General features: G+C 46.1%; 1 protein-coding gene across 1 annotated transcript in view; it reads right to left on the reverse strand.

Annotated features, from left to right (window-relative positions):
- Window positions 1-2,701: 2,701 nt before the first annotated feature.
- The window catches only part of RECQL5 (RecQ like helicase 5), a gene marked incomplete at its 5' end in the record, with an annotated part of 37,426 nt that continues 26,445 nt past the window's right edge, over window positions 2,702-13,682 (reverse strand). The window contains 12 exons of the mRNA XM_080629267.1: window positions 2,702-3,007; window positions 3,131-3,203; window positions 3,685-3,936; window positions 4,944-5,022; window positions 5,229-5,893; window positions 6,330-6,470; window positions 6,935-7,028; window positions 7,484-7,560; window positions 7,708-7,766; window positions 8,544-8,580; window positions 9,056-9,155; window positions 10,805-11,032. Coding sequence (XP_080485393.1) covers window positions 2,907-3,007; window positions 3,131-3,203; window positions 3,685-3,936; window positions 4,944-5,022; window positions 5,229-5,893; window positions 6,330-6,470; window positions 6,935-7,028; window positions 7,484-7,560; window positions 7,708-7,766; window positions 8,544-8,580; window positions 9,056-9,155; window positions 10,805-11,032 — 1,906 coding nt within the window. The 3' untranslated portion in view covers window positions 2,702-2,906. The remainder of the gene's footprint in view (window positions 3,008-3,130; window positions 3,204-3,684; window positions 3,937-4,943; window positions 5,023-5,228; window positions 5,894-6,329; window positions 6,471-6,934; window positions 7,029-7,483; window positions 7,561-7,707; window positions 7,767-8,543; window positions 8,581-9,055; window positions 9,156-10,804; window positions 11,033-13,682) is intronic.

The following is a 13,682-nucleotide window of genomic DNA, read 5'->3' on the forward strand; positions in this document are numbered from 1 at the left end:
AGCCTAAGAGGAGAATGACTAAGAACAACAGCACTGTTTTCTGTCCTTTGAGCTTGTTCAGTGTTTCCTGCCCTGTCATCTGGAGGAGACTCTTCCAAAAGACATCCACAACCTCAGACAGCTGCTTTCTAAGACTGCCACCACCATGTTTGCTCATGGACTGGACCATAACCTCACCTCTCCTGACCTGCCATTCAGTCCCCAAGCCCTCTCCATTGAAGCAATGAATGCGGTGGCTAACCAAACCACAAAGACACCCTTTCCACACCATTGCTCTTCCACCGCCTGTTTCAATCTGAGCAGCTGAGCAGATAAAAGGAATTGCGTGGGAGAGTGTGGTACTCCTCCTTTTTCCCAATTAATTAACATGAGCAAAAACCGATGCTTGCTATAGATTTATGTATCCTAATGGACAGCTGAGCCTACGACATGACTGCACTGGCGTTCTCCATAGGCCAGCTTGTTCTTTGAATTGATATGCAAGAGGCCCTATAGCAGGGTTTGTGAAGCAGGAGCTTGTAGAAAGCATCATAATTGCAAACCATGTCACTGTTAATATACAATTACCGCACGCTGCAGCAGAGATTGAGATACAATGGGAAGAAAGTTTATTCTTGATTATTTCTTATTGACAATTATATTCATGTTTCCCTCTGCTACGAAGAAGTGTCATGTCCATGCAGCTGTCATACTGAAATGATAGGTCCATGCCCATGGAGAAAGCATTTTCAAATGGAACTTTTACTCCAGTAGAGGAGCGTGTCCTGGGTTGTACAAAAATGCTTAATTTATTTTTATTGCTACAGCTATCCTACTGCACCACAGAATACTGAACTTCAGGAGATTGCAATAAAATGATCACATGGAGATGTTTCGAAGCTCTGACATGCCAGATACTGGTTTACATCTACCGTGGGAAGACTGACCTGTGGGTAACTGTCAAAGCTTGAGGAAAAGGTTGTTACTTGGCTGGGACAGGGATAGATGTTGGGGCTCTCAATGCAGGCCATGATGCACAGCTAGTGCTTCTTGCTGGTGAGCTGATGTCAGCAGTACCTAGAGCATCTTTCCTGTCAGGAACTTCCCTGCATGCCCTGCTCACTGTGGCCTGTTCCACCCTCCCCATTCAGCAGTGCTACTGCAAGGCCAGGTAATGTACCACAGTGACATGAAAGGAAAGAATAGAGAAGATAGATAGCCTTATTCCCCTTCTCTTTCCCTGAGCTTTTGCTGCCTTACAAAGAAGCACAACTTATCTGGTTAGAAATGCCTGTCATTGTGATAAAGAACTTGGTCATACAACTCCATGCCTCATTTAAAAGACAAAGCATTTCTGACAAGTTCACCCAGGCAGCAACTGAACTTCATAAGCACTGAACTCTGGAGAGATAGGAACCCCACTCAAATTCGCTGATGAAACAGGATTTTTCATGGGAAGGTAAAACAGAAACTAGCAGGCAACAGCTAAAAAATACTTGTATTGTGTAAAAGGCTTCTTGTAAAGCCCTTTGGCCTCCAATGACAAGAGCAAGCTGAAGATGAAAGTGACTTTGAGTTAAACATTTCCAGGTTCTCCCCCTGCTTCTAGCTGGAGAAGTCCTGCAGCAATTAAGGGTTGGAGGTATCTGTGGGCACACACTTCCCATCCAGCCCCTCTCAGGCTTGCATTTATTAGCTGTCTGTTCAGATACAAAATGAGCTTTCATGTCTATGTTCACAGCGACGACGTCCTAATGTATCTGAGACCAGTCTGTATGATTGAGTGGTAAGAAAAAGCTTTCAGGAAGAGTCCACGACAGCTCTAACATTGGTTTATTGTCAGTTCCACACGTAGCCTTCAGTACATTAAAAAAAATACACCCGTTGAGGACAGTGATCCAAAAGGCATTTATGGCCTCTGAGGCTGCAGATTCCTCCAGCAGCGCTAGTGCCTGAGGCCATCAACCTCTATGAGCATGGAACAAAAGCAGAACCCAGTAACAACCAAACAGAAAGAACCTGTGCCAGGGAATTGGGTTATTTCAAGCCCACTGACGCCCTAAAGTTCAGATCCTTATATAAATATAGCAGCAGACACACCATAGTGTCAGTTTGAGGGCCACAGTGGTACCTTAACCAGTTGTAACAGCACCACTGCCCTCGGTATTGCAGACTGCGGGTGAGGCACAGGTAGCAAATATGGCTTTAGGGGTTACAAGCAAATGCTGGAAAAGTGTTGGCAACCTTGGTGCTACTGTTGGAGAGGTTAATACTGAAAAAGCATCACCGCTTAATATTAAAGGGCAGGAAGAACTAGACAAAGTCAAAAAAGAGAAGTTCAGGTTAAAAGAAAAAGAAACTGAGTTTCTCCACCTTCAGCAAGTAGACATTGCCTGTATGGGAGAAACAAAATGCTCCTCTCCTGTCCATCCAGGAACTCAACCATCAACTTAATCATCGGCAGCCCTGAGCACAGCATGTGAACTTCTAGCATAAGGCTTCTATTGGCAACATTGCAATAAGAACTAAGAGATGGGGGAGCGAGGAGAGGACCTATCTAGGAAGCAAGATGCCATCCCAAAGCAGAGTCCCTGTTGGAAAGTCTGAGCAAACTGCTGCATAGAGGTTGGAGACACTGAGAACATCTGGGGTGGTTGCCCCTAACCTACACAGCAGATGAGTAATTCACACCTCTTAGCAAGGTGTGAGCAACCACTGGGCTTCAGCACCCCACTTACTGGAGAAACTCTCCATACATTCACAGAAACTGGTTTCCTGGAACTGTGTGTCACTAAGACCAGAAGTGAGCAAAAATGCTGTTGGAAAAGTAAGCTCAGTCCTGAAGGTCCACGAAACCCTCCATGGGTGAGTTCTTCAAGCTCCCCTGGTCACACCACTGGAGGAGAGCAGCCGACATGACCTGAGAGTCAGCTCTCAGAGCTCTGCAGCTCCTGCCAGTCTGTCTCACTTTCACACCTGACCCTTGTTTTGAAAAACTCCTTGATGAGTCTCTGTGCTTCCTCCTTCACTGCAAGAGAGGAAGCACCACCTTTGAGAAGATACTCAAGACATCTGCCCCTCTAAAGACTTTGATCCATCTAGCATCAGAAGAGCCCAATATTCTTGGCACTCTCCCCAGCTGCTAACTCACCAGTCTTGCGGGCTGGGTTCTGCTCTTCGGTCAGTAAGTGAGACAGGTGCCGAGCAAAGCCCTTGAACAGATCCTGCAGAATTGGGGTATAGCAGAAAGAAGACATCACAGTTACCTCATCAGACAGTTTCCTTTTGTTCTGCTGGCTGTTAGCACAAACCACTCAGAGATTCAGACTACAGGAGTGCTGCAAACACACCTGACCCTGCAGTACTGGAGAAGCACATGGACACATATGCTGCCTCCCCTAACACATCAAATAAACTACACCAGAACTGACCTAGATCTGTTGCCGCTTCACAGCTAGGAGCTCTTGAAAACATGCCAGAGTTTAGAGTGAACACATAAACAATCAAAACCAGGTGTGGAACCACCACTCTAAATCCCACACAAACCCCTTCTTGGGGTGAGTTGCTGCGTTCATGGAAACACATGCCAAGATGTGATCTGGAAATGAAATGTGGTGTTTAGATCATCTTCCCCTTCCTAGAGCTCCAGATCACTAGGATGATGCAGCCTGCTTCTGCTAAAGAGGGTCTTGAGCTGTGCCCTACCTTGGAAGCAAATTTGCCATCCTTGTAGAATGGGGTCAAATATTTGACGACGATGTCTGCTGTCTCTTTGAGGGACATGGCCTTGGTCACTGCCTGTATGGTCCTGCTGGTCCCTTCTTTATCACACTGCAATAAGTTTGGATCAAAAGTCACCTTCTTCTTTGTTAGACCAACACTTCTGCTTTCTGGCTGGGACAGAATAGAGGATTTTGCTGCTGTCCGTAGCAGCTTTGTTGCAGGAATTTCCATATCCTGGAGATGGGACAGAAGAAAACCAAACCCATGAATTCCTATGGCAGCATTACACTTCCAAGCAGCCACTGCCTGCTGAGAACATGAATCTTTGCAGCATTCTGCAGCCTCTTCCTACAGTGATTACCATGCAGGTAGCTCTGTGACCCATTCTGCCGCAGAGACATGATACACTATTTCTTACACAAAGGGACTTTGAGAAAAACCCTTTAAGTTACCACATTTAGAACTACCTTGTGCTCTTATTATGGAGCTCACTGCTAGACCTGTCCTACATGGGAAAAACAGACAGGAAAAAAATTCCCAGGATGTCTGCTGAAAATACACCCTGTGGGAAGAGCCAACCACTTCAGGAGTGCCACACTCCTGTTCAGTCTGAGGCATTCTCAGATGCCAAATGCAGAACCAGAGGCTGAATGCAAGGAAGGCTGTGAGCATGGTTCACTTGTGAGTGGTCCCATGTGTCACTGGCATGGGGTTGTTCCTTTGATTTGACAAAGCAGCTTACTAGAGCACCTCTGCTATGGACAGAGGCTGAGAGCTGGGCTTGTTCAGCCTGCAGAAGAGAAGGCTCCTTAAGGGGAGACCTGAGAGCAGCTCCAGTGCCTAAAGGGGCTACAACAAAACTGGAGAGGGGCTTTGGACAAGAGCCTGTAGGGACAGGCCAAGGGGAATGGCTTTAACCTGCCCGAGGGGAGACTGAGATGAGCTCTAAGGCAGAAGCTCTTCCCTGTGAGGGTGCTGAGGTGCTGGCCCAGGGTGCCCAGAGAAGCTGTGGCTGCCCCATCCCTGGCAGTGTTCAAGGCCAGGTTGGACACAGGGGCTTGGAGCAAGCTGCTCCAGTGGAAGGTGTCCCTGCCTGTGGCAGGGGTAGGAGCTGGACGAGCTTTAAGGTCCTTTCCAACCCAAACCAGTCTGGGAGACTGTGATTCTATGACTCTCAGAGAGAAACTTGGCACACGGTAGGCAGAAAAAAGACAGGAAATGAGCACCCATTAAAGTCTTACCTCATCTGATCCTGGTCGCTTCCTACTCTCACCTTCCTCAGCAAAAGTTAGCTCAGTTTCTGTGACGTTTTCATCAGCACTAGTGGGAAGAGTGGAGAGAAGGACAATTTTAATCAGTCCACAGTGAAGATATGACTGCATTTGCTGTTGGTGGTCACAAGACTCTCCATGGTAAAGCATGAACCTTCCTCACCAGCCTCAAGATCTGTAGACAGGACAGGGCTGGTGGGGCTCTGCAGCTGATTAACAGGGCAACAACAAGGAGCATAGAAGTAGAGATGTTACCTGGATTTCACATCAGTTTCTTCCTGAAGGAGCTCAGATTCAGCAGCCTGATGGGTCTTGAAATCCTCTTCTTTCTCAGTCAGTGCTACTTGTGTCTCTTCCAGTTCTTCATTCTCTGCCTGGTGTTGCCCAATCACATCTTCTCCAGAGACATCTTTGTTTTCCTGAGGTATTGGTTTCTCTTGACACACGCTTTGAGAAGAAACCTGAGGTAGTGTGCTTGCAGAACAGCCACCTTCCTTTGCTGAGCTGCAACTTTTGGCTTTAGACCCACCTTTGGGGAGGGAGAAGAATTTGGAAATATCCTGTGATTCTTTTTTAGCTGCTTCAGTGAGCATTTGCTGCTTTTTGCTACGTTTGGACTTCTTATTAGGGCTCCCCAAAAGGGCAGCTTTTGTGTCTGGATTGGGTTGCTGTCCCTTCTTTTCAGGATGGAGTATTTCCACCCCAGCACTATCACACATTGCTATTTCTTTCTTCTGAAGAACAGGACTCCTGGTGTCCAGGTCCAGACTGGAGTTACTGTTGTCTTGTCCACTGGGGCAATCTGCTTCTTTTTTGTCAGGTTTTGCATCACTCTTCTCCTGGATCTTCAGCAGTTCTGAAGCTGTCTGGAACAAACTGGATTTCCTTGGAAATCCTGCTCCCACACGCTTGGGTTTGAACTAGGGAGAAAAGAAGAAGAAATTTTGGATGTGAGAGCATTAAGGAAGCTCTGTGTGCAGAACCCTCCAGGAGCTAAGTTTCTGCATATGATGCACCAGTGTTACAGCCATAAGCTGGGGAAGGCTCTAAAAACCGAGTCATCATCTTAACCATCCCCTGAGACATCAGGAACATGGATTAGGTTAAAGTCTTAGGCCCTAAGTCATTCCCACAGTAAGGAAACAGCATCCTTGTTTAGAGCAAGATCAGAAAAACTTCTTTAACATATGGCGTGGACATAAATTCTGTTCACTAACAGGAACCAGCATGACTCATTGATCTCACTCCAAAACCAAAGGACAGACAGGGAAAGTAATTGCAATAGAAATACACAGCTATGGCTGTGATAGACAAAGATCTCATTCCCTCCTTGTCAGTTCATATGTACTCACTCACTGAGTAAACCTGGGATGCAGGGAGTAAGTCCTCTTCTGCTGGAGAATCAGATTTTGTTTCCAAGCTGCTCTTGCTACCAGTTGCAGACCCAAAGACTGAGAATAACTCTCCTTGTTTTGAGGCTTTGTTGATTTCTGCTACCTGAAAACAGAAATATCCTCTAGTGGCCAGAAATCTTAATGAGTTCCTGCCTTCATACACACTAAAAGCCACGGTGACAAAATAAATGTCTCCCCTGGAGAGACACCTATCTCAAGAACAGAAATGTCTTCAAAGAGACTTATGGCAACCAGCTGACCTAACCCAAGGTTCCACTGCTGTCAGCTACAGCCTGAAGAACTCCCCATTCCTGTTATTCCTAGCCCTAGAAGATATCTGGGTAAGCCTGCACTGGTATGTAGGTTTCCAGAGCCTGTAAAACCAACAAAGGTGTGAAACCAACATGATTCTGGGCCCTCCTGGAAACACAATAAGGAAAGATTTGGAAGACATCCAAGGCAAAGCAAAGCTTCTCCTTCATCCTTCCCCTACAAACTCTACCCAATATCCCCTCAAGCTGAGGCCACACCACATTCAAGAGAACAACTGCAGATGATTGGCACTACCTTCTTTAGCACAGTTGCCTTGTATGAGTTTGCCATTTTACTGGTTCGGAAAGCTTCATACTCCAGCTCCACAGCACAGGCATGAGGGTCTGACCTGTAACACAGGCTAGCGTGATTTCTGGCAAGACACACTTCTAGATTTGCAAAGGGAACACTAATGGTTAAGCACCTCCCAGGAATTACAAAATTCACTCCCTCCGGTGCAAGAATAAGTGACAACTTCCAGGTAAATCCTAAGGAATGCAGCAGTGAATTGCTGGAGAATGGAAAGAGTGTTGAAACCACTTTTAAATCAAAGTCCTCTTGTCCAGTTGCTCAGCTTGAGAAGTACATTATCCCCATCTTGTGGGACACGGAAGAATTGCGACTCCTAGGATCAAGCTGATCTAGCAGAATTAGACACAGGAATCCTCATAGCTGTTAAGTGAAACTACATTCTTGGATCAAATAACTTAAATGACATTCCCTGAGAATGGTAACGCTGCTGAGGGAAGAATAGGCCCTGTATTAAGGGATTCAACATGCTACTCCTTTTCTCTTGTCTCATACCCTTTTCCTCCTGCTGCTGCAACCTTTTGATTGGTGCTCAAAGCTTCTTCAAGCATCTTCAAGCAGTGTTCCCGTCCCTAGGAAACATGGGATACTGAGTCATGCTCTACAGAGATCATAGTGCCCCTTGGACTTCCATCCCTGAAGGAGTAAGAACAGGGCAGGCAGAATCTTTGTTGTTCTTTGCAAGTCAACAGGACTGAATGTGAACCAGCCTTTCTTACCTTCACTGTGAGCTTAGAGATCCTCCTGCTGATGGCATCCTTCAAGGGACAGTCTGAACCTATCACAGAAGAGATATTTGTCATAGCAGGGCTGGGGCTGGTGGAGAACATCTCAGCTGTCACTGAGGGATACCTGTCTAGCACTGCTCCACGTGCCCCTCCCTGCACAGGCACCCCAAAAATAACTGCAGTCACCCTTGTTACCTGAAGGAGCTACAAACTCCAAAAAAGTAGGCAGAAGCCAAAGTAAGATTCTTCTCTCTGGATGAGAATGTCTCTTTTGTTAGTTTATGACTAACAGCTTTCCAAAACCTCCCCATCTCAGGAAACCCCTTCTCAAGGAATGCCAGCTCTCAGGAAACTTTTCCACTCCCCACAATAACAACAATAACAACAACAACAAAAAAGAGGCTGAACAGAGTAACATGAACTACCAGGTGTTCTTTTACAATAATGTAAGAGCTATGTTACTAGACAGGGCTCCACGTAGCACAGTTACAAAGGGAACAGGTTTTCAGCAGTTTCATTAAAGCCCAGTTGGATGCTGCTGCATAACCCCTGCAGAAACAGCCTACAAAGCCAGGTTAGACAGAGTTTTTCTTCTCTCTTGCTTATTTTGAAAAGTTGTTCAGAAAGATGCATTCCATATCTTCACCCTGACCAAAGCTAAGCTCTGATCCATCTCCTCCAGCCAAGCTTCCACAGCCAAATGTCCAGCCTCTGTGCCTAGGGACTGATATCTCCAGTGCTGATGCTGTATAGATTACATGCAGCTGCAAAATACAAGACTTTCTTCTCCCAAAGAAAACCCATGATAAATCAAGGAAGATACTTACTTGGAGGAACAAAATCTTCCTTTTCTGGTTCTTTGCCCTGGAAGAAAACAAAGATCAGTCAAGCATTTCCATTCCTGCAATACACATGCAGGTCTAGAAGCAGCTACAGGGAAAACTAATGCTGAAGTTACAAAGGTACTGAAAAGGCACCAAAATGGGGGAAAGAAGACAATGAGAATCAGAGCCAAAAAGCTCACCTTTGCTATAGGAAAGAGCTGTGCAAGAGAAGTTGAGTGGGAAAATCTGTTTTTACTAATATCAGAGGAATTAAAGACAACGGGACCCTCTTGATTAGCACTGCAGTACATGAATTAAGCTGTATTTCTTCATATTATAGGACTGACCCAGAACATGGAGAACACAGCAAAAGCAGAGGTACTAGAAGTAAAAACCAAAAAAGCAACAGCAACATGCAATAACTTATTTTCATTAGTGCCAGGAAGCCTTTATGTCTGTAAGACAAGCCCACAGCAAACACTCCACGAATCTCTTACAAGGGGACACCAACTCACTCTGCGCAGACTCATCTGCTTTTTGTAGAAGTTGTTCCACTCCCGTTTCCGACTCTCTTCATTGGTTTCATCCCCATTCCCACTGCTTTCTTCATCATATCTAGATAAGGCAGGAAAAGAAGAACAAACATTTCTGTAGCCGCAGTATTAACTAGGGGACAGGCTTACAAAAGCCAAGGTCACTTTTTACAGTATTTACAAAAGATGATTACAAAAGTCTTAGCTTTTAGTTTCACTACCACCCCTAAACCTTGACAGCAGTGAGCGTTCTCCAAAAATTCGTGGGACTTGTTAATCCTGTGAACTAGTAAGCAGCAGCATGAACTAGCAGCATATAACTAGTGTTCTGAGAATGGAGGGTGCCATCCATTTCAGAAGCTCTGCCAGATTCTCCCATGGGGTTGAGGAGTCACTGCCTTGTGTCACTTACTCCATCCGTCAGTCTCTACTGCCCCTGGAGCAGAAATGGCAGAAAGGGCAAAGCAGCCATTCCTCAGCCTCAGCTGTTCACAAACTGTTACAGAATCACACAATGGTTTGGGTTGAAGGGACCCTAAAGCTCATCCAGTCCCAACCCCTGCCACAGGCAGGGACACCTTCCACTGGAGCAGCTTGCTCCAAGCCCCTGTGTCCAACCTGGCCTTGAACACTGCCAGGGATGGGGCGGCCACAGCTTCTCTGGGCACCCTGTGCCAGTAATTAAATGTTGTGGTATTGTTGTATTAAATGAAATCTCTCCACTGATATACGGAAATGCAGCAGCTGATTCTCGCCAGATGTAGCCCAAGTATTTACTGTTTTCCACAGCTGTCACAGCCAAAACCAACAGGTATTACAAATCAGAGCTTGAAGACTACTGACTGTTACAACTTCCAAGGCAGAGCTACAATCAAGTTATGGAGGGGTTCAATAAGTCAAGTGGCAGAGTGCTCTAGAACAGCATTGGCCATGTCTTCTCAAGTCCTGAGATCAAATTCAGGTCACAAGGACACCAGTTCCCTCTGACTCAGCTGGACTTGCCTGAAGAACAAAGCTCCCAGGCTCAAGCTGTCTGAGGTAAAGCAGGGGCCAGGCCAGCCAGCAGTGATGCACATCCAGCAGAGCTTCCCAGGCAGCCAAGCTTGAATCCTGACACAGCTGCACCTTTGCTGCAACTCAGCCACAAGGAACAAGGAGGAAGAGAAGTCGCCATCTCCACACTGCCAAGTGTTTTACAGAGTTTATCATGTTTCCCACTGTACATCTTCCTTTTGCTGTCAGCCTGATAGGGAAACACTAAAATTTGGCAGCTGACACTGGCACTCCATTATATCTCTGTGGTGACCAAGTCCTGTCAGTGTCCCCCAGCCTGCTGACCCACAGACGGAAATGAAGTCTGGACCATGTCATATTTTGCTGTCACACTGGTCTCAATTCAAACAGTTTTGGTCCTTGTGACTGTGAACAGGCTGAGCTCACTTACTGCTTTCCAAAAATGTCAGGCTAGCTTCTTGAACAAATTACATTCTGCAGGGCACTTCTTAGGTCAGTCAGAACAGCTTTTGGCTCTCTGGGACATGAATGTGCTCCAGGCTGCCAAACTGTGTGGAAAATTAAATTCCAGCTCCTGCTGCCAGGAAGTTAGAGGAAAATACCACCACACAGAAACGTGCTGAAAATAGGAACGGCTGGACCTGCAGCTGGGAGAGAATCTCTGCCCTCCCAGCAGATAGCTCCTATGAGCTGAGTTTGAAGCGGCCAAGTACAGACCTGCTAAAACCTCTGCAACCTCTTCTTCCGCCTTCATAGAGTTCTGGGTCGTAGCCCTCCCAAGAGGAGCTCGTGGGCCCAATGCAGGTCCTGCTCCAGCTGTTGCTGCACCTCTCCAGTGACTCCCATTGTCTTTTCACTGCTGCTGGGTTCTTGCAGTAGTCACAGCACTTGTTACAAGGAGGAGTGGCATCCCCAAAGTACTTTGCTATGGCAGCATGGCGACATCTGGGAAACAAAAGGGAAAATGAACTGGTAATTATTTTTATTGACAAGACCTCCACCCTCCAAATACAAGGTGTCTTTTGATGAAGACTTGAGGTTTGCCTGGTTTGGTTTGGTTTTTTTTGCAGAGAATGCCTGTTCCAGCAGGAATCACAGGGATTAAGTTCTGGGGCAGAACTGGGGTTCTCTTCCTGGCAAGTTGCTTAAGGTCTCTCTGCCTCCACTTCCCCACATGTAGAACAAACAGAGCTGTCAATCTCTTCTGCTAAGTGACTTCAGATCTTTGAGATCTGCAAAAGGCAGGATAAAATATGCAGTTATTAATTCTGCATTGTTGGCCATATATATTCCATGTCCAGTGGCTCTAGGATAAATGTGTAAAGGAGTCCTGTTGATCCCTACACCTCAGAGTTGAGAGGATGTCTATGTCTTTCCACATCAGAGAGCTTCTAATTTTATTGCTTCTGGTTTGAAGTTGAAGAAATCTACATTTGAAGAAACAGGAATGTAAATTAAGTCACAGAAAGAGAGTCCAGACTGAGCTGACAAGGAAGCACTGTTCAGATAACACAGCCTGGGTCTTGACCCGCTAACACACGTTTCAGAGCTGCAGCCAAACGTTGGCTGGAGTCCTGCATCCAGGAAAACCAGTCCATTTGCTCAGGCAGTATTGCACAACCAGCTCTACCAGCCTTAGCAAAGTGGCCATGTGAAGATGATTACATTCTTCCAGGAATCTTCAAAAGATTTCTGGCAGCCATCAGCACTTTTGGGTGTGTAAAAAAGAGTTTGGTGACAGAGATATGCTCATTAGAATATAGGCAGGAAGTAATTTCTCCTCTAGTACACTCCCTAACTTAAACCAGTGAAGACACTGATTTCACGATGTGAAGAACCACCCAGCAGTTACTTGTTTTTCTTGTTTTAAGAAAATGGGCAGAATTTAGAGGTGCTTTTTAAAACTTGGGTTTCACAGCAGAAGTGGCAGTTGTCTATTAAAATGCTGATAGTAGATACGCAGAAACACTTCATGAGGCATTTAGAGATCAAGCCCTGCAGCCAAGCAGCAACAAGAGGTATTTTAGAAGAGAATTTTTTTACTTCAGGAAAGAACAAAATGGAGATTTTTCTCCTTCCCAAGGAGTGCCCTAGCTGGATTACCAACTTCATCTGCAAAAAGTGGGTCACACAGGGGGAAAGTAAGAGTAAGCACTTCATTTATTCTTATTATAAACCCTTTAAGGCATGTCTGAACATACCAGAGATCTAACAAATGCATGTTAACTTGTGTGCATGTGTGTGTCTGGGGGAGCACAACTGTAGTTCTCCCAAAGCCTCACAGACCAACCCTGCCAGGAACTGCTGCTCACATTCCCATGGGCCTGGAGGATCACTCCCCAGCCCAGAGGAGGTGAAGCAGCAAAGCAGCAGGTCACAGACTGCTGCCACCAGGCTGGAGTGCGCAGGGCCTGGCACTGCTCAGGTAAGGAGGGCTGCAGCAGCGTGGCATGGTCTGCGGCACTGAATGCCTGGACAAAGCTGGCTTTATGTCCCTATGAGGAGCTGCGCTGACTCGCTCTCGCCTAGCACTCAAAGAGCTCCTTTCACATGGCGGGGAGGGGTGGGGGGACCGGGATGAGGACAACACATTTGATGCCCTTGTTCTGTCTTTCCAAAAGAACTACTGGTGCTGCCTGTTCTGCCAGTGCAACGTGACTATAGAAATGTCAGCAAGCTGCAAGACAGCTTTTTGTTTCCCCAGAAGAAACCAGGCAAGCATTCTCATTAGTCCACATCTCTCAAATGCACTGATCTGTATTAGAGATAACTGAGGCATACAGCAATGGTCAAGCACTCTCCTCACCCCTACAGTCTCCTCACCAGTCTGGGGAGGGACATACACACACTGCCCCCTCCCTTAAGGCAAACAAAAGATGCCCCAACCAAGGTTTTTGTGGGAGCACAGATCAGCCCTGAAGTCACTGGAATTCAGACCTCTAGTTTCTAACCCATCAGGCCTGTAGAGCCCTTTCCATCCCACCTCCTGTAACTGCCTGTATCTTTCTGCAGAATTACCCAAACTGTGGCCGTGGCCCCACTTGAGCCAGCGGTGCTCCTGAGTTGGGTTATAATGGAAATTCAGTTGCAGAACAAAGATTGCAGTCCTGTAATGGAAGTCAAAAGGCCAAAACCAGAGTTACCAATAGCGATGCTGAGGGTAATCATCAGATTAATCCTTAACACAAGAAGTCCTGAAACATAGTTGGTTATGCATTAACATGTGGTGGGAGAACTTCCTGAGCACCTGACTAATGCCCAAGAGATGGAGAGATAATTTACATAAATTAGGTAGTTTTTATTATTATACATGTCCCAAAATTATTTCACCTTTTAAATATGCAACTGTATTATTTGCCTACCCCACCCTTCAACAGGAGTATGCATGAGCTGACCACTGGTCTTTAAAATGTCCAAACAAAGTTATCATTTCCTTTGAGACATCCTACCCTGATTTGACCTCATGGGATAGGATAAAGAGCAAATAACAATTGAGTTCACTAACATGTTTTTGCCTCCTTGCAATTAGTAGAAGCAGATGGACAGTCAGAGAAGAAGCAAAGTCACATACCCCAAAAGCAGCTTTGCCTCTCCC

The sequence above is a fragment of the Psittacula echo genome, assembly GCF_963264785.1.
Source record: "Psittacula echo genome assembly, chromosome: 14".
Classification (NCBI taxonomy): domain Eukaryota; kingdom Metazoa; phylum Chordata; class Aves; order Psittaciformes; family Psittacidae; genus Psittacula; species Psittacula echo.